The sequence below is a fragment of the Phalangium opilio genome, unplaced genomic scaffold (genome assembly GCF_054372755.1).
Source record: "Phalangium opilio isolate 3A_F unplaced genomic scaffold, DU_Popi_V2 ptg000056l_1, whole genome shotgun sequence".
Lineage (NCBI taxonomy): Eukaryota > Metazoa > Arthropoda > Arachnida > Opiliones > Phalangiidae > Phalangium > Phalangium opilio.
In genome coordinates, this window is record NW_028324175.1 from 5524069 (window position 1) to 5547171 (window position 23103).

At 37.6% G+C, this 23103-nt stretch overlaps 2 protein-coding genes and 2 long non-coding RNA genes across 4 annotated transcripts; 3 read left to right on the plus strand and 1 right to left on the minus strand.

The window, feature by feature from the left end:
- Positions 1–1404: 1404 nt before the first annotated feature.
- Positions 1405–3781, minus strand: LOC149668177 (uncharacterized). Its single transcript, XR_016367982.1, has 3 exons — positions 3663–3781; positions 3414–3602; positions 1405–2791 (listed from the first exon to the last, which is right to left on the minus strand). It is a non-coding gene; the product is annotated as an uncharacterized LOC149668177 (long non-coding RNA).
- A 23-nt stretch (positions 3782–3804) lies between these two features.
- On the plus strand, positions 3805–4970 carry LOC149668178 (speckle-type POZ protein-like). Its single transcript, XM_089841054.1, has 2 exons — positions 3805–4025; positions 4108–4970. Exon 2 carries the CDS (start codon positions 4264–4266, stop codon positions 4783–4785), a length of 522 nt encoding a protein of 173 aa, XP_089697180.1. The 5' UTR covers positions 3805–4025; positions 4108–4263; the 3' UTR covers positions 4786–4970.
- Positions 4971–18042: 13072 nt separating this feature from the next.
- On the plus strand, positions 18043–20405 carry LOC149668179 (uncharacterized). Its single transcript, XR_016368085.1, has 4 exons — positions 18043–19975; positions 20074–20152; positions 20213–20252; positions 20313–20405. It is a non-coding gene; the product is annotated as an uncharacterized LOC149668179 (long non-coding RNA).
- Positions 20406–20802: 397 nt separating this feature from the next.
- Positions 20803–21756, plus strand: LOC149668180 (uncharacterized). Its single transcript, XM_089841246.1, has 4 exons — positions 20803–20884; positions 20953–21121; positions 21266–21480; positions 21544–21756. The coding sequence occupies exons 1-4, from the start codon at positions 20873–20875 to the stop codon at positions 21754–21756; spliced, it is 609 nt and encodes a 202-aa protein (XP_089697372.1). The 5' UTR covers positions 20803–20872.
- Positions 21757–23103: the final 1347 nt, after the last annotated feature.

Genomic DNA, 23103 nt, shown 5'->3' on the forward strand with positions numbered 1-23103 from the left:
TAGATACTTTTCAATTATTGCAATTTAATGAAGTCTTGGGAAAAAATATAAATCGGCTCTAGTCTATAAATTCTATTGAAGTCACTAACTTATGTTGAAGTCACTAGAAGTCTTCACATATTATATTGAAGTCACTTGAAGTCTTTAAATTATGTTGAAGTCACTTGAAATCTTTACAAACTAAATTGAAGTCACATTGAAGTCTATAAATTATGTTGAAGTCATATTGAAGTCTATAAATTATATTGAAGTCACTTGAAGTCTTTAAAAATTATATTGAAGTCACTTGAAGTCTTTAAAAATTGTATTGAAGTCACTTGAAGTCTTTATAAATTATATTGAAGTCACTTGAAGTCTTTTTAAATTTTAATGAAGTCATTTGAAATCAAATACAGTTAGTGAAGTCTTTGAAGTCAAATGAAGTCTATGATAGTTCAATTGAAGTCATTTGAAATCTGAAATCAGGTGTACAAAATTTTCTTTGTGGTTTCCCCCTCGGTTTTTAATCACGCCAGCGCTAAATTTGTAGACGATAATAAGCGGAAGTGCATTCTAATCCAATTAACTTCAACGAGGTAACTATTTAAATGTTTGAAACAGCATACGTAGCAATGTCAAGTCCTAACAGATATGTTATTATTGGTGATCGAGTAAACAGGGGCCGAGTAATTAAGGAAAAAGCTCAACTTGGGGTAGCGTCTCACTTATAGTTAGAATCTTACTTTACACTAAACTTTGATGACTCGTAACTCTTGTTATACTATAGATACAGGGATGGCCTTTGAGTATGTCATAGTCCTCTTTGCTCCCCATCCAACGAAACTAAAAACGTGGGGTTCGACTAAACAGGGGCCGAGTAATTAAGGAAAATGCTCAACTTGGGGTAGCGTCTCACTTATAGTTAGTGTAGTTTTCGTGTCTAATTTTATTCGCAGAGCTATTTTTCTGTTGAAATTTAAAGAAAATCTTATCATATTTAGTTGAAGACTAAGTAAATGTCTCAAAACATTTCGAAACTTGAGCTTTAAAACGTTGAATATTTTATAACGACTACGGAACGGTACCGCAAATTCGCCTTCCGGGCTTCCCGGTTATGTCGACGGCGAGGTCGAGTCGAGGTCCCATGCAAGAAAATAGTAATAGCCGTCGCCTATTGGTCTGGCATTAAAGAGGTTATCTATGGTTATGTCGAATGTCATTCATGTAATTGGTAATCTTCACGATATGTATCACTTATTATTGGTACAAGTACCTGTATTGATATTCGATCGAGGTACTCGATACCAACAATTAGTACTCATCCAGGACTAACAGAAATTAGAAATGCCAAGATTAAACCCGGGAATTATAACCGAAAATCTATTGTTTTAGGCTTCTTCAACCTACAGCAGCGTTTTTACGCTTGTTTTTCTCAGCTTATTACTTGGTGACATGATACATTCTACCCGTGAACTGGAATGGTATATCAGAACAGTTACGTCTTCAATTTCTGTGCATTGGAATCTCTCTTTCATAAAGACAAATGGGCTCTCTAAAGCCTAACCAGTGTATTGCGCACAATATATCTTAGATAGCCTTGCATGGTTCAGCTACACACGCCCCTTTCAATGATAAAACACTTCTGCTACAAGGTTTTTGACGACCAGAATTAACCCCTGTTACAATGCTATATTTTTGTAAAGATTGTGAAGTTATATTATTAAAATGTAAAATTTTACTTCGTCTACCATAAAGTACACTATCGTTACACATTAAATACTTGAATAAACTTCCATTCCAGAGTCATGTTACCGAGATACAGTACACTAACCCTAAACATGTGGGAATTGGGGAAAATAGTCTGCTATTTGAAGGTTCACGAAATAGATGGCGTAAAGAACCTAAACATAGAGGTTAAAGGTTATTGCACTGACCTTTGACGATAACCGACACAAAATGCTGACATTACCCCGTACGTTCAGTGTCAATTGAAAAGCTAACTGAACTGAACCACTATCTTTCCTTGCTTGCATGAACATCCAATCTCAGCCCAGAATCCAATTTCGCCTCGAAACCTAAGCCGCCAATGAAAAGCCAGAATCCAGTTCTCTATGGACCAATGAGCGACGAGAATCCAAGTGGGCGCGGAAGGCTTAGCCTGCAGAATACGGCGGCGGAACACGTTCTCGTAACTTTCGACAATATCGCGCAAAAAATAAAATATTCCGAGTTTTTTTTTTTTTTTTGTCGTTTGAGTGTCTAAGTTCGGTCCATTGGACAAGTTTATTAACTTGAGTTTACATATTGAGATCACGAACAGGAATGATTTTAATATTACAATTGTCTCTAGGCGTTTTTAAAATCATGACGTCATACTCTAGATAACGAAAAGCGTTTTTATAAATTTATCAGTTGTTACACTTATGTCTATTATTAGCCTATTATTACGCATGTCTATTGTTAGCCTATTCTAACGCTTTCATTTGCGTCAATTTAATACACGCCGCTTATATCTCTGTTCTCTGACCGATTTAGAAGAGATTTGCGGTGAATATTTGGAAATACTGATCAAGCAGGAAAACGCCGTGGAAATTCTGCTAATTGCGAAAAAATACGAAATTAAGATACTTAAAGAAGTTGCTGTTAATTACATCGCTCCTCAAAAAGAAGACATCTTCAAGACAACTGCTTGGAATGAGACTAACGTGGAAATGGCACGTGACCTGTTTAGAGCTGCAATGGACGTAATCTCCCAAAACGATGTTGCCTTTGACTCACGTAAACCAATTCAAGTTTATCGGAAAAGCCTAGGCTGCGGACAAAGGTCACCATTAATATAAAAAAGATTAAAATAATCAACCATCCTAAACGAAAACTCCGTTTAGAACAATCCTTTGAAATATTACTTCGAATTTGATCAATAAGTCACTGTTAGTGACAGTTTTTGTATCACTACTAAATTTGTACTTCAAACATTAAACAATACTTATTTCCATGAAAATTTCTGTACTTATATTAAACACCAAACCACGTCTAATGAACATTTCATATAGAACACTCCATTAATTGCTTACAGAGAAACTAAGACAGGATGGGAGACCGCCCTATTAGATTATTTCCCTGGCACCATGAGGTAACGCCAGACGGAGCCCGAGTTCACAGTTTTCAAATTAAGATTGGAGTATTTTACGAATGACCCCTTAAATTTAATTAAGGGGTCATCCATAAACGACTGAAATCATAAATTGAAAACAGTGTCCCTTAGGGCAAAATGGAGATAGAAGTTACATTTTCGACTTAACCTTTCACAGACAGGAAAGTACTAAAGGCGAAAAAAAGGCCCTAACTTCCATGCAATGAAGTTAGGACCTGCAATAGTTTCTCCAGTAAAGCCGCCATCTTTCTCATAATTCTCGCAGTCTAGAGTGACTCACTGGAGATAACAGTGGCGTTCCTGTTGGACCACTTGACGTCACGTGTCCGACGTTTCTTGACAACCTCCCTTGTCTTGACAATAATAGGGGTCGTCCATTTACTCTAGTTCCAATTCTCTCCACAAGACGGTAAATGTCGCATCGCTTAGACTAGAGACCGGTTTGTAGTGGTATGGTAACAGGGGTGGTCTGAGTAAAGAGGGGTAGTTAAAGTTTGCCTTGCGATGCATTCTTTAAACTCAAACTTACTAGAGTTTACGACTCAGTAGAGACGGAAAAGCTGCAGTAAGATCACCACGTATCTTTATCGCAGACTTTCTAGACAAGTGGTTATTTATCTTATCGTTGATTATTCATTTCTTCCGCGTGTTTCAACAAAACCTATACTCTCTTTGGTTTCAAAGAGTTAAGTCATGACGAACAACAACATAAACGAAACAGAGAAGAGTTCTGGTTCTCCAGACTCTGAAATCCAAGAAGACGTTTTTCGAGTAAGGAAACAAACTAAGGTGTTGCGCATCAATTCAAAAGGAGAAAACTTTTTATGGAGTGTACAACTTAAGTGCCTTAATAGCCAAAACGAAAGAGTGAGTCGACAGTGGGATATTAAAGGTAAATGGAGAGAAAATTGGCTTACGGTATTTGGCGAGGATACAACAGATGACAACAGTATTTACGTCGAGTCATTCTGCAGTGTTGAATGTCGTGAATTCGCTTTCAATGAATTTGCCAACTGGGATGAAATTGAGGAAGCTTTCAAACCTCCCGTTTTACCAGTCTTGATAAAGATAAAACTGGGTATCGAAGAAGACGCGATTGACGGCGTGCTCCCCTTGAACTTGATAACTTCATGAACAGCGACTTCCTTAGCGACTGCGTGATCAAAACAAAACGGAAAGAGTTTCCCTGCCACAAAGTGTTGCTGGCAGCGAAATCCGAGTACTTCAAAACGATGTTCTCAAGTAACATGAAGGAAGCCAACGAAAACCGAATTGACTGGACGACCCTGTTCGACAAGGACACTGCCTACGATTTACTATATTTCATCTACACCGCAAAGATTCCTCGAAATATTGACAACACCTGCGTCAATTTAATACACGCCGCTTATCTCTGTTCCCTGACAGATCTACAAGAGATTTGCGGTGAACGTTTGGAAAGACTAATCAAGCAGGAAAACGCTGTGGAAATTCTGCTAATTGCGAAAAAATACGAAATTATGAAGCTTAAAGAAGTAGCCATTAATTTCATCGCTCCTCACAAAGAAGAAATTTTAAATACAACTGCTTGGAATGAGACTAACGCGGAAATGGCACGTGATCTGTTTAGCGCTGCCATGGATGTAATCTCCCAAAACAAACTCAAAAAATAAGTGGTATAAATAAATTTGGGTGACGTGAACCACTTAAACAGACTTTTTATAGTTTGGATGATCAATATAAACATGTACCCAAAACTAAAGCTTTGTTTCCAACAGCTAAGAATTACTTAAACGTTAATTACAAATGTACTTATTCTTTTTGGACAAAAAATAAAACCATACTTATTTCGATTAATATTTGTACTCTATTCTTGAACAAAAGTGTTTAAATTTATCTTTAAATATATACAGGCTATTCCAAAAAGGTGCGTGGTAGAACCAAAGTAGAGTGGACGATTTTGAATAGAAAGTGTTTTGTGACATTTGCCCCTAAAGGGATGACCCCTTAATTATAAATAAGAAGCTGAAGAGACAGTGATAATTTAGTTAAGGGGTCATCCCTAAAACAGTTCTACAATGTTCGTGATAACTTGTGTTAGGGTTAGGGGGTGCATCCCTCGTGGGCGAAAAATCGGCTGATAATAAAAGTATTCGATTCTCAAAATTCATTCACTTACGTCCAACCATTTTTGGAACACCCTGTATTGTTTAAACTATTCGAGAGCTACAATTTAAGCTGGTGAAATAAAATAAACAGAAATGGCAGTAGTGACTCTTATTATTATGGAGAAATAACTCGGGGTGCCATTACTCTAAAGCGTGAGAATGTTTGGGAAATTTTTTTTTGGTGTGATTTTTCTCACGCTCCTTATTGGATACTAAAGGTAGGCTTGGTTTCTGGCTTAATTTTATTGGTCAAAAAATTCCAGCAGGGTCTAGAAAGGAAATGTTTTAGTTTTGGAAAGTCAGAGATTCGAGTGACGTGGTTTAAGTTTAAAGTCATTGAACCTGTTCAAACATTAGTTAAGACATGGCTAACAATTCAGCTTCTGAAAAAGAAAACCTTCGGTTAAAGAAACAGACTTGCGAGTTGCGCATCAATCCGGCAACAGAAAAGGATGAATTTCTTATAAGGAATGTTCAATTTAAGTGCCTTAATAGACAAAACGAACCAGTAAGTCGACCGTGGGAGATTAAAGCTGATTGGACAGATAAATGGCTTTCGATATTCGGTAGGGATACAACCAATGACAAGAGAAAGTACGTCAAGTCATTCTGCAAAATTGATATTTACGTCAACAAATGGCGAAAAGCTTGTTCGTATCAAATTGAGCTCGGAGGACCCAACTGTTGTCAATTCACATTTGATCAATTTTGCTACTTGAATGATATTGTCGTAAGCTATAGTCCTTTTTTACCAGTCTTGATAAAGGTAACGGTAGGCATTGAGGACGACATGATTGATGGCGTAGTTCCCCTTGAACTTGATAAATTCATGAACAGTACTTTCCTAAGCGACTGCGTGATCAAAACAGAACAGAAAGAGTTTTCTTGTCACAAAGTGTTGTTGGCAGCAAAATCCGAGTACTTCACAGCGATGTTTTCAAGCGATATGAAGGAGGCCAACGAAAACGTAATTGACTGGACGACAGTGTTCGACGGGGACACTGTCCACGATTTACTCCACTTCATCTACACCGGAAAAATTCCATCTAATATCGACAACACTTGCCAAAAATTGATACACGCCGCGTATCTCTGTTCCCTTAAAGATCTACAAGAGATATGCGGTGAACGTTTGAAAACCTTGATCCATAAGGAAAACGTCCTTGATATTCTACAAATTGCGGAGAAGTACGATATTAATAAACTGAAAGACATCGCCGCTAATTACATTGCTGTTCACAAAGAAGAAATATTCCAGTCTGCTGCTTGGCAGGACGCCAATCCGGAAATGGTACGTGATTTGTTTAGAGCCGCGATGGATGTGTTGATTGCAAAGTAACTCAAAGACTTAAATGATTTTGTGAAATTTGAAGCTTGTGTTCTAGCTAGTTTAAGCAAACGACAAAACAGACCAAATTCATTCATTCATTACTATATTTGTACCTTTTTCTTTTGGACAATTAATAAACCATTCTTATTTCTATTAATATTTGTGTCCTGGATATATATCTATGCATAATTTTCAGACTAGGAGGATTGATACAATTTACAACAGGAGACGAGGCTAATTAGAGCTACACTTTGTCCTGGCCTCCTGGTGTAAATGGTGTCAATCCTCCCAAGATTTCCCCATAGAACCAACCAGGGCCGGAAATAAGCACAGGACCACTGGACATTGTCCAATAAAATTTTAAAATGTCCCATAAATTTTTTAAAACCTAAGGGGGTCACTGGACAGGACAGTTGACCAGTAAATTTTTCCGAAGTTTTGATAGCTTGACTATGAAGACGCGACACAATTTTTGCGGACTCCAGAGGACAATGTCCTATAAGAAATTTTTCTTATTTCCGGCCCTGGAACCAACCTTCCAGAAATATTATTACTCTCTAAGCGGCTTGGTTTGTAGTTTGCTATATTTCAGTTCTTAACCAAGTTTAAATAACAAGGCGTTCAACACACCAGACTCCATTTTAACCCCTGACCTTTGATATAGGTGTCTATTATTATTTAGTTTCATTCCAATTATCTTTACATATATAGTCAGGCAAGAGTTCCATTGTATCTCAAGGAGCGCATTTAACTTAGTGAAAGGTCATTTACTTTGGAATTATTGTATCAGCTGAGAAAACTGTCAATATGCCATCGAAGCAGCTGGAGATTAATTAAAACCAAGCAAGAACGGGGGGGGGGCTTAGTCTCGGGATTAATTTGTCAATTAGTAGAAACATTTGTCAGCCTTTATATATACTGCATACTTCTAAAGCTATTTGAACTCCTTAAACCATCTATTGGAGATTCGCTGAACCGAACAGCGATTAAAGTACTTGAGACCTCAATAAGAAGTGATTACTAGTTTATTAGGGAGAAGGTATAAATTCGCCTCCATGTTTATAATCTAGCTTTATCTCCAGTCCAAACGTACGTAGGTCCGGAGTTAATCCCCGCCGCCTCTAAATTACAACCAGCCAGCATCTCATTGCTTCTTGAAAACTCACGTCAGCGCGACGCGAATGAGTACGAAAATTGCTTGTATTTTCCGACTGAGGAGAGCTGGCGAAATAGCCCGGTGCCTCCTTTTACGTCCCCCCTTGTATTTTGAAAGGGGGACTGGGACTATGGCGCGCGAATACTGAGGCATCTTATACCTTCTCCCTAGTAAACTAGATATCACTTCTTGACATCACTACTTTAACCGGGGATTTCATCTACATATTTTAAGCCAAATTAGTATATATATGATCATCATTTTAATTCAAGTTATATTTTCCTATGAAAACATATTTTTTTCCTCCAATAAAATCCTATAATGTCTAAAAAATAAAAAAAATAAAAAAAATAAATTTTAATTTTTGGCTGAGCTCCTTGAATTACGTAAGGAAAATAAGGACCGTAATTTTGTGTGAGAATAACCCTTTAATAAGATTGAATGGGATTTTATTAGGCTCTAAGGTACCCGTGGTTTCCCCATCCCAATCCCCATCTCCCAATTCCCCATAGATTTATCTCGCCTGTTCCATTTCGTACTGAGAGCTAAACTAAACTAGATTCCTTCAAGAAAGAAAGAAAGAGAGATATATAGAAAATCTCCGTCTCTTGAGCTTCCGGGATGAATCTCCGGTTGGTGCGTTCAGTGCTATATCAATAAAGTAACCGATCCCTAACCGGTGACAGTTTCTGAACTCATTTCTATAGCCTCTAATCATCATTTTCACTCTATATATATGTACTAGAGTTTCCTTCGCTAACCCTAATAACCCTCAAGGGTTTTAATCTAATGAGGCTTAAGCTTGATCATCTATATCTATATAAATCAAAGTCCTGACTGACTGACTGACTGACTGACTGACTGACTGATAATCAACGCCCAGCCCAAACCGCTTGCCCTAGAAGGCTGAAAATTCGCATGAACGTTACTCATAAGTAGTAGGCGCGTACTAAGAAAGATTTTTCCAATCCGCCGCCATCTTAAAAAATGGCGACCAGAAATGTAAAAAAAACTCTCTATGCAAGTCCGCGCGTTTCAACTGATTTCACAAATATTTAGTACACTGCTTTCCTTTAACCTAAAGATGGGCTGAATGGTCTTTTTGGTTCGATTTGTTGCCATCTTTTTAAATGGCGGCCACAAAGTTAAAAACCCTTCTTTATAGAATAATGTCCGCGTGAAAAGTAATAAAAAATGTCCCGACGGGCTGACGGACAACATCGAGTGCCATCGGTCCTAGGGTGCTACAAAAATATTAGTCGAATCAGTAAAATGTCCACATTCTTTATATCATTTTGATGGTAGTTCTTATTACACGCGAGCGACGCCGCGGGTAGCAGCTAGTCTAATATATATTTTCAACTTCTCTCTCATCGTGATACCGTGTAATTACTTCCCCGGAAGTGAATCCTTAGGAGATACTGCAATATACAGGGTGTTTATTCAAGAAAGGGATACATTTGGTAGGAACGAAGTATTGTACATGAGTGGGATGCGTGGATGGGTTCTATGGGAAATCAACTGAATTTTGAGTGAATCGAAAATGTTAAATGTAACTTCTATGAGCAGCCCTTAGATTTTGATTGAACCCCCACAAGGGATGCATGCACCCCCTAACCCACAAGTTACGAATGAACATTGGAGAAGTTTTATGATTGGATGACCCCTTAAATTTAATAAGTAAGAAACTGAACAGACAGTGCTAAGGGGTCATCCAATCATAAACACTTCTCCTATGTTCATTCGTAACTTGTGGGTTAGGGGGTGCATGCATCCCTTGTGGGGGTTCAATCAAAATCTAAGGGCTTCTCATAGAAGTTACATTTAACATTTTCGATTCACTCAAAATTCAGTTGAATTCCCATAGAACTAACCATCCACGCATCCCACTCATGTACAATACTTCGGTCCCATAATTACCCCAACCCTTTTTGGAATACAACACCCTGTATATCGGTTATATTTTCGCTTAATTTAACAATATAATCTACGCTTGTAGTGTTGTATATTTATAATTATTACTCCTAATTAACCAGTAATTGCTGCGGATGTAATAAAATAATTATTATTCAGGTGAAAATGAAGTATTTTCTTAATTAACGTATCTAATTTGAATACGCAACCAAAGCAAATTTGATATTAATATTTATTCAAGTGTTATTGGAATAAATTCATCGTAATATATTTTTGGAATTACTTATTTTTCTTTTTCGTACCGTCAAACTGAATTCCAGAAATATCAAGAAATTTTATACTCTAATATCGAAATTCGCTTTTTGAATTGAGCTAAAAATATACTTTCGCTTAATCATAAGTAAATAGAGCATTTACTAAGTTTGTATCTTCCCAAATCGTTTTGTAATACAGTTTGTAACTGGTAACTTAGAAACTGGAGCTTGTAATTTTGAAGTGATTCAGGGTAAAGCGACATACGCCTGGTGAGGCGCTGCTGTCAAATTTGGGCTTAGTAAGTTCAGACTAAATAGGACTTAGATGGAACTTGGTCCTGCAAAATTAATTAACCACCACCGAGTTTAGATTTGACTTCATTGACTCGCTTAATTGTCGTTCTCCTTCTCGAACTAGTTATCTCGAGTACTGTAAGCCTCTCAGTAGCATTACGAACTTGTATATCTAGTGTCATACTTATGGAAGGAACATATCACTTATAAACTTATGGTATTATTAACATATGAAAGCACATAAATTCAACCATTAAATTCCGGGAAAAAAAGAAAACCTAAATACGAGGGGCTAGCCACTTGTGAAATCAAGTGTACACTCGACATGAAATCATTTTGAAATCAAGTGTACACTCGACATGAAATCATTTTGAAATCAAGTGTACACTCGACATGAAATCATTTTGAAATCAAAATAAAATCTTGAAATCCTTTTCAAATCAAAATAAAATCTTGAAATCATTCTGAAATCAAAGTGAATTCTTGAAATCATTTTGAAATCAAACTGCATTCTTGAAATCAAACTGAATTCTTGAAATCATTTTGAAATCAAAGTGAATTCTTGAATTCGTAGTGAAATCATATAATCATATTGAAATCGTAGTGAAATCATAATGAATTCTAGAAATCGTCTTGAAATCATTTCGAAATCAAAACGCAGTCTTGAAATCATTTCGAAATCAAAACGCAGTCTTGAAATCCTTTCGAAATTAATATGAAGTCTGGAAATTATTTTGAATTCAAATTGAATACTTGAAATCATAGTGAATTCATAGTGAAATCATTGTGAATTCTTAGTGAAATCATTGTGAATTCTTGAAATCTTGGCCTATATTGGTTAAATCATTGTGAATTAGTTTTAATCCTATAGGTAAATTCGAATATTACCCCAACGTCCATGTTTCTCTATACACAATAATATTGAAATTGGTCTATTTCGAAGTATATTCAAGATGTTTGCATGACTCAGGCCGTGGGAAAATTCCGCGCTCGGTTCCGCGAAATAAAAATCGGCACCGCGCACAGGCCTTGATTAACGTAGGCAACGTTTTAACATTACGGGTATACGAAGAGGCCGATCCCTATAGAGTGTCGACGATATATCAAACATCCCTGGTATTGCTACACAAGAGCGGGGAGTCCTAAACCCCACTTTTGGTTACCTCCTAGGCTAATTTAATGGACTTCTGTTAGTAGCGGTAAACGACATTGCTCGTTGATGATGTTTTATTTTTAGAAACAATTTGAAAGTATTTTGCCTTCAAAACAAGCGGAGACCTCCAAAAATAGCGCTATTGATCTAGGTGGAAGTACTGATCTCTACAACTTAAGGACTAAGATGGTGGATTTTCAAGTTGTAGAATTCACCTTTGAAAATAACATGCTCAGAACCGAGGGGGAAGACACTTGAGAACTCAGGTGTACAATATGACTTGAACTCAATGTACTGTCAAAGCTGAACTCTGAGTTCCGAAGGCTTTGAACTCGATGCACTGCCAAAGCTGAACTCTTTTGAACTCAGGTGTACACAGAGGTCTAGAGCGTCTACCCCCTCGCTCAGAACTCTGAGCAAACTTTGCGTCAAGGATAAAAAAATACTGAATGCTCATGAGCATGGCGTTGAATTTCACGTTGGGAGAACTAAGTATTTCCCACAACAAATTTGCCTGGCAACACGACAAGGATTGCCCAAAGAATTAATGGAATACATTAATCTCAGGTAGGCATGTATAACGACTTCTGAAAGGAACTACGTATAGTTAAACTTGTGGGTTACTCAAAACCAAAGAAATCTTACCTGACCAACTTGAGTGAAATTTAGCAATCCTGAAGTCGTCTTCGTGCTTCTACATGGTTCTAATTCTATTTCATTCATAACCCAGTAAGGTCGGTGTTCTCCCATTGGATTGAGTCCCATTCGACCGAATATATCTTAAATATAATGTTTAATCCCGCCGTTTGTGCCGTTTCTGCCTATTGCTCTCCTTTCGCAATTATTTCTACTAAGGTAGTAGTGAATCTTCCCGTAATCGGTTTCTTTCGACACTTGTTTTTTTTTTGTGTCCGGGGCCACACACACAGAACACCATCGCAAAGCTAGGTCTGGTTATATAACTTCGCCTAACCAAAATTGATTATTAATGTCATTTGAACTTAACTGCAGTTACGTTGGACTGTGTGGGGAACAATAAAGTAATAAAAATATGCACCAATTTGAAATAAAGACCTCTGAGTATTTGAAACATTTTGACTGAATGTTTTTCAAATTGGGGTAATATTTGTGTGGGATTAGGGTTAGGTTAATGGTAGGTTTGGGCTATTGTTAAGGGTATAGGGTTAGGGTTATATTTTTATTTTCATAGAGGTCTTTTCATAATAAATGCGAGTCTTTTGAAAAAAATGCTATATTTATTAAGATCTTTGAACAATAAACGCTCTATTTATTAAAGGGCCTTGAACAATAAATATCTGCATTTTCCAAAATATTACTTGTTTTACACGTCAGGTTAGGTTGGCTTCGGTTAGGTTAGGTTACAATAGAGGATTGGTATTAAACTTGTGATTTAACCATTGCAATATCAGTATTTGTGTAGGAAAGTGCATTGATAGATCTAAGCATTAAATCAAGGGTGTTTTTGTTCAAAAATAAAAAAGACGCATTTTTTAATTCTGTTTGTAAAAAGTGCATTAAAGATATATTTATCGTTAATTAACATGGAAAATTTAAAAATAATAAAAACTTACATTTTGGCTATATGCGGTCCAATGGTACATTCGGCCCAATGGGACAGCAGCGTGAGATCCTTTTTTTCGTTATTTCTAATCTAAGTCCCGTACAACGTCTTTCCAATTCTGAACACTTTCCAACATTTTCTATCTTAATTTAATATTCTGTCATCTTCTTGTACCGTTTCAATAATTTAATTTTAATTTTTTCCCAACATTATTTCACATTCTCACTTCTGATTTTGAACTTAACACTCGCTGCTACCAAATCCCACGACCCTTATCATTGAGAAAATGAGTATTTAACCTTGTTTCAGAGTTCTTACGTACGCTGCAACGGGATTACGCCAATACATGGAGAAGAAACGGTGGTTTATTTTGAATACGTGCCTCGGTCCACACTTTTACTCTGGTACAGCCAAGAATGATTTTAACTTAAAAGAGTTGCAGGGTTTACGCCTTTACACCGTCAGTATCTGCTTCAAATTGTGGATAATCGGACTTACTATCGCGTTCATTTTCGCCTCAATAGAAGTATTATACAACCTTATAAAAAGACCCTTCTACCATAAATAGTATGAAGTGCCAACTTAATTTATAATTATGCCGAGATGTAGCAGCCATTTCTTTCAAAATCACTCAAATTTGATTTGATCCGAAATGATGTCTCACACAAATGAAATTCTCTACATTAATTAAACTAACACTATCAAGGTTTCTTCTTGTGATGAAGACCGATTTTTATATATGTATAAATATATAGGTTATTTTAATTAAACACGAACGCTTCCGTCAAATTTAGAAATACAGATTACAACAAGTTGGGAAATCAAAATAAATCTCTCCGAGTCGAGACGCAATTAAGAGATTTTTCTTAAATAATTTAATAAATATAATTTTCTATTATTTATTTTAATTTACCTTAATTCTAGTCAAATCGTTTTAACTTTTAAGAAACTTTATTCTTAAAATAATTTTAAACATAGCTATTGTTGTTGAAGAAGTTAATTTTAAATTAAGCAATTTAGGTAATTGAGCAGTGCAAGTTAAACAGGGTGTTTTTGAAAAGTCAGGCCAAATTTAGGTAGCGTTATCTTGGAATCACTCCGAGGGAAAAATTCCAATGAACCTTGTACCTAAATTTCAAACGGACTTCGGTGCGGTAGATCAAGTCTTTGAGACGTCCCAAAAAAAATCGCACGGATTTAAATCCGGAGATCTAGTTGGCCACTCAACAGGTCCACCTCGACCTACCCACCTCCCGGGGAACGTGGCATCAAGATGGGCTCTAACTTGACGACTGAAATGTGGTGGCGCCCCTTCGTGCATGAACCACATTCGTTCATGCACAATCTTAATGGTAGGTCGTCCAGTAGGTATGGTAAATCCTTTTGTAGGAAGTTCAAATACGCCTCACCATTTAGTTTTGGTTGTAGAAAGACGGGTTTAATCAAATTATCGCCGACAATCCCGCACCATACGTTTAGACTAAACTGCACTTGGTGTGACCTTACGCTAGTAGCGAGGGGGTTTTGTTGCCTCCACTCATGATGATTATGCAAGTTCATTGTGCCGTCACGGGAAAAATTGGACTCGTCAGACACTAACAGAGTTCGTGGGAATTCTAAGTCGATCACCCGGGCCATAAACCACCGTCAAAATCCTAGTCGTCTCGGATAGTCTGCTTCGTTTAACGACTGAATCTTGTGCAAATGATATGGATGGTACTGGTGTCCGCGAAGGATCTTCCAAACAAAAACATGGTTGATGCCCAATTGGCGACCACGCTACTAGCGTAAGGTCACACCAAGTACAGTTTATTCTAAACGTATGGTGCGGGATTGTCGGCAATAATTTGATTGGACCCGTCTTTCTACAACCAAGACTAAATGGTGATCCGTATTTGAACTTCCTACAAAATGATTTACCACACCTACTGGACGACCTACCATTAAGATTGCATCAACGAATGTGGTTCATGCACGACGGGGCGCCACCACATTTCAGTCGCCAAGTTAGTGCCCATCTTGATGCCACGTTCCCCGGGAGGTGGGTAGGTCGAGGTGGACCTGTTGAGCTAGATCTCCGGATTTAAATCCGTGCTTTTTTTTCTTTGGGGCCATCTCAAAGACTTGATCTACCGCACCGAAGTCCATGAGGTCCAAGACCTGAGACAACGCATAATTGACGGATGTGAGAGTATCCGAAACACGCCTGACATCTTTCACCGTGTTCGAGAATCCTTTGCAAGACGTGCCCAAGTTTGCATAAACGTTAATGGTGAACACTTTGAACAATTCTTGTAAACTGCATTTCAAGCTCTCTGTACAACTTGTGTTAATAAGAATTAAATGTACCCGTGTTAATAAGAATTAAATGTACCCGTGTTAATAAGAATTAAATGTACCCGTGTTAATAAGAATTAAATGTACCCGTGTTAATAAGAACTAAATGTACCCGTGTTAATAAGAATTAAATGTACCCGTGTTAATAAGAATTAAATGTACCTCTGGTAATAAACATTAAAGGTACCTGTGTTAATAACAATTAAAAGTACCTGTGTTAATAACAATTAAAAGTACCTGTGTTAATAACAATTAAAAGTACCTGTGTTAATAACAATTAAAAGTACCTGTGTTAATAACAATTAAAAGTACCTGTGTTAATAACACATAAAAGTACCTGTGTTAAAAACAACAAGTTGGGAAAACCAAAATATTACCTCTCCGAGTCAAGACGACTACTTACAAACTTATTTACCCAGATATGGAAATGTTTCTTAAGTTAAAAATTATAAAATATTAAAGCAGTATACAAAGCATAACAAATATACTGTAAATCAGACGACATTTTACATCCAATAATGATATACTTGTACACATTGAAATCATTCGATGGGGGGAAAAACGGGAAATGAAGAGATAAAACTTTGGAGGGATATTACCTTTACGTGTTTGTAAAGGCCATATTTTCTACTCCTCAACTGTATGCCCTCTATGTTCAAAGCCATATACACAACAGGGTTGCCATGTAAACACTATCCTCTCGTTTCATCTCAACGATTTTCTTAGTTTGTCAACATGACTGTTAACGTTACATAACACCAAAGCTTATTTGTGGATGCACACACTGAAAGTAAATGCGTACCATAAAAAGCATGAAAACACGAAGCTATTATCCGATTACGATCAGACCTTTCACTGGTCTGGGCTGCGTTCAGCAGAGCTCACCAAAAAAGACAGCGGATTTTGGAAATGTTTACCGGTGAGGTCTGTCGTCATAGCTTTTCTCCGGTCATCGGCGTTTTATAAATGACGCTACCGCAATAAAGCATGCAAGGTACCAAGGCTTAACAAAAATTGTATGATAACATATTTATAGAGATAGATAACACCTTTTATAATTAAAATTAGAAACTAACATATCTCTTAAAATATGATCAACTGGTTTCACGCCAATTAATTAGCTATAGTCCCATAGAGCTATTTGTATTAATTCCTCCATGGTTTTTTCGCCAAGCTGAGAAATACGCGTTTTACGTCACGTTATCCAAAGAGCCGACTATTTTCTTTGAAGACCGCGCTAGCTAAGCGCTAAGCACCGTAACGTCAAAATTCAAAAACAAAATCCCGTTATGTAGGACACTGCTAACAGCGCTGGGCTCTGCTGAACGCGGCCCAGATTTCCACCATGATTATAATATCTAAGCCTAAAGTGTATTTAACTTTCGGCTCACTCTGAACCGTTAATGTCTCTGCATTACAAAAACGAAATCCAAACCCAAGCGTTTACTTTTTGGTTCACTAGGCCTATTGACAAATAAAAGTTCATTTGACCAACATAGTAACGTTGTGCTTGTATTCACTTTAGAAAGGATTATGCTATAAACAGATGTAGTATAGCTTAAGTAATATATAAACATCCATTTTAAATAATAATATTAAAAAAAATCTTTGGAATATCAAAATGAAATAGAGCTTTAAAGCTACAAAAGTACTAAATGCATCATAATTACGAAAAATATTTCCACATATTCACTTTATATTAAGGATAAAGGGAATATTATGGTTCTGTAGGATTCCTTTACACATCAAAACAAAACGAACTTCTAACGCAGTGCACTACTGTAACAACGGACGGACACACACAGACAAAAACATAGACTGCTTTTTAACTCTTTCCGTATTAATTTTGAATTGAAAAACAAGATTATCTTAAATATTAAAATAAATATAATTAATATTTAATATTTTCTTCGTTAGTTGTTCGCCTTATTGAGCGTTACATCGCGTTTATAAAGAACAATTAGACATTCTTGAGAGACTTGACTAATATTGGCGTTTGAAATGAAGCATACGCCGGTTGCATTACCTTACTCAAATAGGTAGTATATAAGGGTGTCGAACTACAGCTAATAGCAAGAACAACCGCAATTGCGAAAACCTTTGGTGGCGATCCCACCTTAGGGAGGCTAGACGTTTCTCGTAACCCTAGCTGATCGCCGCGAATGTCTTAAACCCAACGATGACGATGGAGTAGAAAGCCAGGTGTACAGACTGGTGTCCAAGTGGAATGGACGAAGACCAGAAGATGGTGGTGATTAGAAGCCAGTATGTACAGACTGGTGTCCGTGTGGGATGGACGAAGACCAAAAGATGGTGGTGATTAGAAGCCAGTATGTACAAACTGGTGTCCATGTGGGATGGACGAAGACCAAAAGATGGTGGTGATTAGAAGCCAGTAAGTACAGATTGGTCTCCATGCGGGATGGACGAAGACCAAAAGATGGTGGTGATTAGTAGCCAGTAAGTAAAGATTGGTCTCCGTGTGGGATGGACAAAAACCAGAAGATGGTGGTGTGAGAACTCAAGTAGAGGAGCCATTTCCGTGACTGTGAAAGCAGTTCGGAAATGGCGAACACGTTTGCTCCGATTTGGAAACTGCGAACGCGGTCACGTGGGTGTAACAACAGACACACAGACACACAGACAGACACACACACACACACACACACACACACACGTCAAAATTAGAACCTCTCCGTGACATACGTCACTCGGAGAGGTAATAAAAGCGGGATGTATGTATAGTTGGGACGTTCTCACTTAGAACAAGATGATCCAAGGGCTCATAATAGTAGCCACATCGTATTTTCTCTCGACGTTCAAAAATGACGAACGAACAATTTGATACTACTACTACTACTACTACAGGGCCAGTCAAACTAAGAGCCCCATCATAGATATCCATCATACGATGTGACAGGGGTAAATAACGAAAGGAGTTAGAGACGCTAGCTTCCGTAGTGTAGAATACAGTGGGACCTTGAAACGTCATAGAATTTGTAACTAACGTAGTGCCATCTTTGGAACTGTATTGTAAATAAGAGCAGAACCTTAATAGTTTTGCCTTAAAATCTCGCGCCGCAAGGTATTCTGGATAAAGTAAAATGGCGGGTGTCGATGTTGTGAAGTCGTCTCATAAATCAACCCAATATAATTATTATATTCAATCGCGAGTAAACAGCGATTTAAAGAAGAAAGATAAGTCAACAATTTGCAATTTGAAGCCGGGGAAATCCTCAAAATGTGATCAAACTTGTTTTGCCGTAAGTGCGCGGTTACAGAGTCGGCCCAGTGAGCCAAGGCTTAGTGGGAACTGTGGGATCAGGATCATCGACTGTATCTGTGACTAAAGAAATTAAAACAACTAAAACTGTATTGAAGGATGCAAAAACGACATTTAATTCCATTTCATTATCGAATAAGGAATTTACCAACTTTAAAGTTGCATGTTTCTAATTCAAGTGCACCTTAATGAATACTCTTTACTCTAACCCTAGTTGTCAGTTTGTCACTCAGTCGTAAGCAGACGAACACTAGCAGACGAATACTAGCAGACAGGAGAAAATCGATATCCAGCATGCCTTTCGAATCTTTGCTGCCACGCTATTGGTTGCAAAATATCATACTTATTTTGAATTATAGGCGGCGCGACCGAGGCGTTTTCTCTTTTCTGTGTCTACGTTTGAAAGTCCCACTGTATTCTACACTACGGAAGCTAGCGTCTCTAACTCCTTTCGTTATTTACCCCTGGATGTGACTAACAAGGGTTTCGAGCAGACCAATAACCATTCGTAAAGCTAGCTACGCACGCTCTGTTCCAATTTGTCCGAACCTTTAATTCGGTGCCTAGATGACTTTTACCTCTGATCCCCGGCTACAGTACCCTTTTGTCACATAAAGGAGAACCAAACGGTGAATAACCATTTTAAATATGAAAGAGTTATAAGCGTGGGCGGCCAGGGTGGCTAAATTGAAATTGCATCGAGGGGATTGATTGGAAGGGGACAAGTATTAGTGATCGGACATTGGTCACTCGCTTAACTTGAGGGTGCGGGTGGCCCACCAACCAAGATATTTATTTGTTTTCGAGCTATATGCTTAAATCTTATGCATATATTGTTTAATATCGGAATTGATTATATCTACAATATTTAAAAAAGATATCAATAGCTAACAGTGGTTAGCAATATCTATGAATCAGATGACGTTTGGGTATATATATCGTCCATCGAACCTATTGAAAATACTTCATTTGCCCTAAAACCCAAACTCTGAATTGTTTTAAAAGAAAAATTTTAAACAGGCTAATACCGGGTGCCTTTAGTAAATTCCAGCTTAAAATGGGTAAATATTCCAGTATTCCAGTGGATAACGTATTCTCTTTCACGCTTAACCTATCCGAGACTTACTTAAGATTCAAATCTTGGTTTTTTCAATTACCTGGAATATTGACCACCTTCTCCGAGTTTAATGTTAAATTTCGTCAAGCTTCAAGACTTCTTTAAATTGCCCCTTCACGCTTATAGCTCAAACAGTTTAAGAAAGAGCTAGAGAGTGGTGAACAGAAGGGTGCGGTTATCGTGGTGGATCAAGAGGCATTGCCCAATGTTCGTCTTGGGAGTAATTGCGAGAAATACCCAGATTACGAAATACTATTAAATGGCGAGTACAAAATGTACTTATAATTCTGTTAAATTATTCTACTAACAACCTCGATACTAATTATCAATCGAAAATCAAATTGCAACACTTCTTTAATATTTCGAATTGCAGATGCAAGAATTTAGCTGGATCCCAAAATGGCGCTGAACAAAATGGAATTTCTTGGAAATAATCGATATTTTAAATACAGGTATTTAATTTTCATTTTCAAATAGTAAATGTTATTTATGCTTGATAAATTGATCAATAGGTTCGCCAATGAGACTGAAATTACCTACGGGACACCTCCTGTGAGTTTAAAATCATTTGTTCGCATTGATGAAGCAAGACTTAAGTGTTTCGGAATTAAGATCGATTTTCAGATTTTTCTCGAACGTTTGCACTTTCATTTCTTGTCAGGAATGGCAATTCAGAGAGAGCATAAAGGCCCAAGTGGCCGGTGAAACCGATTAGTAGTGATTTAGACAAAAATAAAAGTCCTACGAGGAAAACTTTAAAAAAAGGGAAGAATTATAATTGTAATCTTACCAAACCCTCAGACACTAACCAATATCTCTATGAACATTTACAAGATTATGTTAAGGTAATATTTTAGTTCATTTTGTCGATTAATTTTCAGGGTCGAGTGGCACCCTGTTTCCCCTCTTCAATTATATACTCAGCCTATACACAAGATTTTCAAAGTAAGTGATTAAAACGATTTGATTTATTTACCAAATTACGAAGCATAAATATTTAATCCTCACGATGGCTTTAGAGAGTTCATATCTTCACGATTGACACGCTGCGCTCATTTTTCGATAAAAGACTAAAATATTTCACTCCGTCTTCTTTCTATGGAACAAGCGACACGATTATCCTATCGGCGCCCCCGAAGAAAATCACGTCCACTTCCTTTTCCTTCTTAAATATGGACACTCCAGTGAATTTCGCTCAATTAACATTCCATACACCATCCAATTCATTGAATTCCATTCTTGGTTTTATTAGGTGATGATTTTAATTGTGTCCAGTGTGGTCATTCTCTCAATTTTGCTCGTCGTTCACTCCATCGTAACCAACAAATACAAATCGATGCCCTCCAAGAAAGTGGTCAAGAAAATGGCCCGAGAAACCCTGGAAAATGTTTGGGAGAACGCGTCGCTCTTCTGTCTCGAACGTAAGCGATTAAGCCCTCGCTAATATTTAATAACCTGTTTCGTATGAGGGATTCAATAACCAAAGATTATGTCCCGATAAAGAAAGATGGCTGGCGCTTAAATCACTCTTGGTAAAGCGAACTGGATAATTTTGTTCCCTACAGCGATTGCCACCATTTTGCCCCACATTACTTGTCGTCTGCTGGCTGCGTCGTGGCTGATCGGAGTGACTTTCATTCTGTTCTACTTTGGTTGTTATTTGCGGACGGAGTTCACGACGGAAAGCTACAATCGCGTCGACACCCTCTCGGACTTGATCAAATCGGGAATTCCGACAGGAATGGCCAAGGATACATACAAACGCCTCCTCCAAGTTTCGGTGAATAACCATCTTTATGCTAAGTTTGCCAATTCTTCTGACATCATTTTCGCGTATCTACAGGCAACCCAGGACCCGGCTGTTAAGGAATGGCTAGGCGAACTAGATTGGAATAAATGTTGGGTCAATTTTGTAGATAGCTTAGCAAAGAATTTCATTCCCATTGTTTCCGGGCAAAAAGCTGCAATCACAACGGTTGAATTTTTGAATATTTTCTTCGAAATGATTATGAGATCCAAATCTGGCAGGAAAAAGTTATACGCGATTAAAGGATGACTTTATTTTTCGCAAAAAAAGTTATCTCCGACTACGTACACACCATGTTCAACACCTCTTGGGTGAGAAGCAGCCCGCAACTGCACGAGTCCCTCCAACTGAGGTTGGTAATGAATATTATCGTAAAATTATGAAGGGGTTTTGACCACTGTTTTGTTGCAGCATGGCTAAAGTGACCATACGTCCCGGTTTAGCCGGGACAGTCCCGGTTTGTTAAACTTTGTCCCGGTGTCCCCGAAGAATGCCTCGGGACACTAAAAAGTCCCGTTTTCTGGAAATTGTCCCAGTTTTGATTATCGCGCGGTATATGTAATTATGTATTCTGCTAAATATTTCTTCAAATCTGTGAACAATGTCAAGGTGACTTGTGTAGTTTTTTAGTGACGAGTGAGTCTTCTTTTATTCAAAATGCCTAAACGCAAATGCGTATTTAACGACAACCTTCAAAAGAGTTAGTTAGGCGCCAAGTTTATCAAAATTTAGCTCTTTCATCGAGATCAAATTTATAGACAGCGAAATTGCGGAGCTCGCTTCGCTCGCTCTGAATTTTTAAACATAATATTTTCAATAGGCTTTGCTTTTCAAAGTAAAATCCGATTAGTTTTTTTGAGATTTTTCTACATAGTTTAAGCTAAAATAGGTTTACCTATGAGGGTTTTTAGTACTATATTTCCTATAAAAACACACTTTCTTTTCAATAATATCATAATTCATATTTTCTATTAGGAATTAAAATTTTTGGCTGAGCTCCCTGGTGTTGCCTTGGGCCCCAGCCCCCCTGAGAAAACAATGATCGGCGCCCCTGCTTAAAATCATCACCAGACCTCCATAAACAAATCTGTGCTTCAGAAAAATATAAGAAAGACAATATCAACCCTTAGAAAAATCTTAGTTGTGTTTACTTCAATCCGAATTTTAGTTTGTTTCTAGTGTTTACAAGCCGTCCCGGTTTGGGGTAAAAAATAAATGGTCACTTTATATATACAGAATAAGCTGTCGTCCGAGATAGAGTGAAAACAAATTTCCTCAGGCGCATTCTTTATCCATGGTTTCTACCTTTCGCTAAGCTTAAATAGAACTTTGGACTATGACAGTAGGGGGTCATACAATTTCGAGTAATAGAGTAATTTCGGTTGAGAGGGGGAGTGAACTTTGTATCCCCTACGTTAGGGGCAACTTTGTACTAGAGAATACTATTTGCCCCCGGAAGGGAAGGGGAGGGGGGATATCACTAAGTTAAGAGATAGAGGGTTATGACGTTGCCGTATATGGGAAAGAAATTAATCTATAGACGAATAGGTCTATTATACAAACAGAGACACCAACACACGGGGGCGAGGCCGGCAT